The following is a 5187-nucleotide window of genomic DNA, read 5'->3' as shown; positions in this document are numbered from 1 at the left end:
GCGGGACTTCTGCTACAAGTAAAGAGACGCTTGATTTGTTCTCTCGCGTTTGTCCTTACAGGCTCCGGTAGAAACATGGCGTCTCGCTGCTAACAGTGGCTATGCAACCGCGGCCCGCGACCATGTTATTTTACATGACTTTTTGATACACTACGAAAATGAAACAAAAACTATTATACAGCGACTAGACAATGCAGGAGCACATAATATGTATAAAAAAGTGGATTTTGGGTTATATAAACCCATAAATACTACACATTGTCCCTTTAAGCCTATATTCCTCACTGCAGACGACACTGGTTCAAATTCCGCACCAAGCGGTCTTTCCTGCATGTCATTCCCCACCTCTCCGTTTCCTGTTTCACTATACTATCCATTAAAAAGGCAAAAACGTCCCCCAAAAAATTACCCAATTTTGGATGACATCGTATAGTATGACATTTTGGTCAAATTTTGGACGATAGTATAGTATGACGTTTCAGTCAAATTTTGGACGACATAGTGGAGTATGACATTTTTGTCATATAATGGACAACATAGTATAGTATGATTTTTTTTCATATTGTGGTCCAAAAAAAAAAAAGCCACATTTTGGAAGACAGCATAGTATGACGTTTTTGTACAATTTTGAACCAAATTTTCTTTTCCAAAAGATAGTCAAATGTTTTTGTCTAATTGTGGACTAAAAATAAAAAAAAAGTCACATTTTGGACGACATAGTATAAAAAGTCAAAATTATATATAACTTTTCATTGTTGAGAGATTGTGGACAGACATGTCTGAGGACATTTTGCTCATGCTGTTCTCCCTTGGGTCGAGCAATGAAACACATACAATTAGGAAAAAAAACAAGTTTTATTTTGTATTCAGTGAAAAAAATCAAACAGAAAATGCAGGTGATACTTTTGTGTCAAATCTTAAAATGCTGCTGGACGTGAACATTGTCTAACACTGACCTGGACCTCGACCAGGACCACAGGACCAGGACCATCTGATCAATGGTAACTCCATGTCAGTCCCAGGAAAAAAACACTTCCTCTTCCGACTTGCCTCCTGGTACAAAATCAATAATACGTACCTAACACAATGACGTGTGTTTGATTATAGAACAGAATAATGATTAAACCAGTCAGCACAGCCATTACATGTAAATCTTAAGAATTTGTGTAACAAAGTGATGATGATTTTAAGGGATAGTTTATTTGTCATGTGGTTTAAGAGGTACTGACTGAGACTGAGAACCACCCTGATGCTCACATTATGTCAACTTATGCCATGTCGATTTATATCTATAGCTTCCAAAATATCTGACGTTGATTTTGCCATCTTCAGTGGCAGCCATGTTTTCACTGAGAGCAATCCTCCATGTCTCACGTTGGTTCTAGATGCAGGGGTGCACAGCGCAGCAGTCATCATTTACTTTACGTCAGTACCTTATGCAACCACACTTGAAAGAAACTTGGACAGACCCTTTAAAGAATGAACTTGTCACATCAATGCGTTCCTGTGAGGAAGGACGGTCCATCTGTGAGTAACGAGTCCAGCTCAGTGATCCTGGTTAATGTACTGAACTGGATGAGTTAGTTTACTCAAACTGCCAACTCTGAACCCAAGCATGTTCCCGTGGTCCTGCAGCTCATCAAACATCTCGATCCAAGTCCAGATTTGAATAAAAAAGAAAAAAAAGTGACCCATGGTTCCTCTCATCTCCATCTGCTTTACTCCCTCACAGCTCGTTTTTCAGATGACTGGCTCTGTTGCCCTCGACGTCCGGCTTCTTGCTCTCTGTCTTCTTCTTCTTCTTGCTCTTCTTCTGGGCGTTGGCGTCGTTCTGCTGGTCGTGTTTGGCGTCGTCCTTCTTCTCAGCCTTCCCAGGGAAAACCTGTCCCTCCACCGTGACGTCTTTGCAGCGCTCTTGGGACACCAGGAAGTCTTTGACCTCCCAGGCCATGCTGCCGTCCCGCAGCATGAAGATCACTCTGTTGGAGCCCACCACGAACCTGCGGGAGGAACACACCAGGTTCTGTTCACTGGTTCTGCCACAGACTACAGACGCATATCCACTCTGATGTTCTGCTGATGTTACTGATAAAACTTATCTTTACAAAACAAGGCACACATTTGAGTGGACACAAACCAAACATGGCAAAATCTAGACTAATGCATTTCTTGACTGATGAGGAGACATAATTGTCAGCTCAAATGATGAAATATGATTAAGTTAATGGATGATATCCAGGCTCAGAATATGACCTTTATATAGTATTATTATCTGACTGGAAACTGAAGTTTTTGTAGCTTTGTAAACTGCTCACCAAAGCCCATAGAGAAAATCTGTGTTTTAAGCTCACATAAACACAGGATCTCCTGGTCTACTACTGCCTCGTTTGATTAGTTTGTGACTCTTAGTCAACTCAAAATAAGAATTTCAAACACAGAACCCACAATATATGTAATTTGGATTTATTGATGGAGGCAGCAGTGGATCAACAACTCCTATTTGCCTTGATCTAAAATCAGTGATTTTCTCTATGGACTTTGGTGCAGAGAGAGAATGAGCTGCTTAGAAAGCAACCAGGTGGTTCCAGGTGGAGTAGGCCAGCAGGGGGCGTATACATCAGGTAGTGCTGAGCACGTGTGAATCCCTAAAAAAAACCTGTACTATTACTTTAGGTTTAAGAACAATAAATGCTGCGAGTACTTTGACCAGTTCAACCGATTGCTTCCTCATCGTACTCAAGGAAATAAATCAGTTTATTGTCCTGACAATGGACTGTTCTACACCTGCTTCTCTCCTCCTTCTCCTCCCTTTCCTTTATACTTTCATCACAACTAGCCATGGCAGATGGCCCCGCCCCCAGTTCAAATTCCAACACCATTGCTGATTAAGTCCTTCAGATGAAAATGGTTGAAAATTCAAGAATAAACCTGGTGATGCATTGGATTATGTGGTATCAGATACAATTGTGAGTCAGGGCTGCTGTATTGCCCACTAAACACCACTAGATGTCACTGTCCTCACAAGAAGACAAACAAGAAGGACTCTGTAAAACTTCATCAGGCTTTGCTCATGCATGATTATTGATTAACCAGCAGCTAGTTGATGAGGGTTGGCTTTAGAGAGTAAAGTTACCTCTGAATATCAAAGTTGGCATTGAAGAGACTTCCCTGCCACAGGCCTGTAAGCTCCTCCGTCTCTTTCTCAGTGGGATTTCCCGACACCGTTGCAAACACCATCAGCGTCCGACCCTTCTTGGACATTTTGAGCAGGTCCTCAGGTTTGGAGGTGTCCATCTTCGATAAATCAATGGGGGGAGGAGACCTCTTGTGCTCTGGGAGGTCACCTTCTTCAATGTCATCGTCCTCCTGTGGAATTAGGAAAAAATTAAACATGAAATAATTTAAGCCCTTACTCAGTGAAAAAGGTCCCCACTTTTTATCATCAGGGTTCCCAAACCTTGGCTGACATCAAATTCAAGGACTTTTCAAGGACTTTCCAGGACCAATTGCCTAAAACTCAATGGCTGAATGTGCTTACACAGCTTCAGATGGGAGGGCAACTTGTAAGGCGTCTCCTTTTTATCGATTTGCAGCACGCTCAGAATCTGGACAAGTGATTGTCCTTCGGATCTTTGTCAAAGTCAGTCTTTGTAATTGTCTTTGGTGAGACAGAGATCTTGGAATTTTTCATTTACCAGACATCACTTCATTTGCTCTCTCACTGAATGTTACTCGCTCATTTGTGTTGTCTAATTTTGCTATCTGGACGTCTGTCTTAACTGTTTTTGCTGCTGTAACAAGTGAATTCCCCTGTTGCGGGTGAAATAAAGTTGATCTTATAATATATTAAAAATGCAAAATACACAGCATAAAAAATACAGTGACACACCTTTAAATATCTATTAACCAAGACAACGTTGGAATTACAATTGACACTTCATATTAGCGGAATGCTATTATTTTTCTTTATAATAACCAATACATTTAACAGTTTAAATGTAATTGAGTAGGGAAACACATCCTGTGCCACAGTAACTGGTGCGTCAATTCTAGGAAAATAAAACGAACATAGTAGTTGTGTCAAAGTGCTAACGCTAGCAGCTCAGTGTTTTACTGATAATGCACGTCTAAGCTAAAAGCTAGCAGCTAGCTGAGTGACGGAGAGGCTTCACGAACCTCCCACTGTTCCAGGAGTCGCGCCATATCTGCGTCGTTGTAGTCGCGGATGTCTTTCTTCTTCTTTTGGGGCTTTTCATCGCCGTTTGTCGCTAAAATACAAAGCAAAGTGACGCAGAGCAGAAGAGCCGCACATCTCCACCTGAAGTCCGCCGCCATGTTTACAGATGGTAGGTTTTGATTGGCTGTGCAGTCTGCCGGTCACGAGGCGTGAGCAGATGTTACGTCATGCGTCGTAAAGAGGCCGGCCGGCAGCACGCGCCCGCTATGAGAAAGAATTTCAAAATAAATCTGATTAAAGACTGATTAATCTAATAGATAAAACCTAATTTATTTATTACAAATTACTTTTCTTCTAAACAATCATCAAAGTAAAAACAGCCAATAAAGAAAATAATGAAGCAATAATACTGAACAAAAAGAACAATACAGTATGAAAAAGGGATAAAACAATCAGCTCAAATTTTAACCTGTTTTTTTTCACATACTGTGTTTATATTTTTTTATGGTTTTTATTGTTTGTTTTGTACTTTTCTTTATTTATCCATCCTGTCCTTGTCCTTGTCCTTATTGTTATTATTATTATTATTAGTTTTGATTATCTTTTTCATTATTATTATTATTATTATTATTATTATTATTATTAACAATAATAATAATTATTATTAATTAATTAAGAATTATCATTTTTATTAGTAGTATTATTAATAATAATACTAATAATAATGATAATATTAATAATAATAAAAACATACTATATTGTCCTTTTATAAGATGATTCAACTCATTAAGAGCACATTCATAGATATATAAACAACAACAACATATTTTTAAAAGCCAGCCTGATTTCCTCATGAAGTTTGCTCCATCCATGGTCCTTCACAGATAATAATATAAAGGTCAGTTTGAAAAAAAAAAAAAACCTTGACACAACACTGATATGATGGTGAACATGACGCCATTGAAACATTGCTTTCCCTTCACAAAGCAGTGTGTGTGTGTGTGTGTGTG

General features: G+C 39.2%; 1 protein-coding gene across 1 annotated transcript; it reads right to left on the bottom strand.

Annotated features, from left to right (window-relative positions):
* Positions 1–904: 904 nt before the first annotated feature.
* mesd (mesoderm development LRP chaperone) lies at positions 905–4335 on the bottom strand (the record flags this gene model as incomplete). Its single annotated transcript, XM_083901159.1, has 3 exons — positions 905–2000; positions 3134–3366; positions 4177–4335. 3 exons carry the CDS (start codon positions 4333–4335, stop codon positions 1727–1729), a joined length of 666 nt encoding a protein of 221 aa, XP_083757285.1. The 3' UTR covers positions 905–1726.
* Between the last annotated feature and the right edge of the window lie 852 nt (positions 4336–5187).

The sequence above is a fragment of the Microchirus variegatus genome (assembly GCF_963457635.1).
Source record: "Microchirus variegatus genome assembly, chromosome: 14".
Lineage (NCBI taxonomy): Eukaryota > Metazoa > Chordata > Actinopteri > Pleuronectiformes > Soleidae > Microchirus > Microchirus variegatus.
The sequence above is the reverse complement of the archived record's forward strand: the minus strand, read 5'-3'. Positions and strand labels throughout refer to the sequence as shown.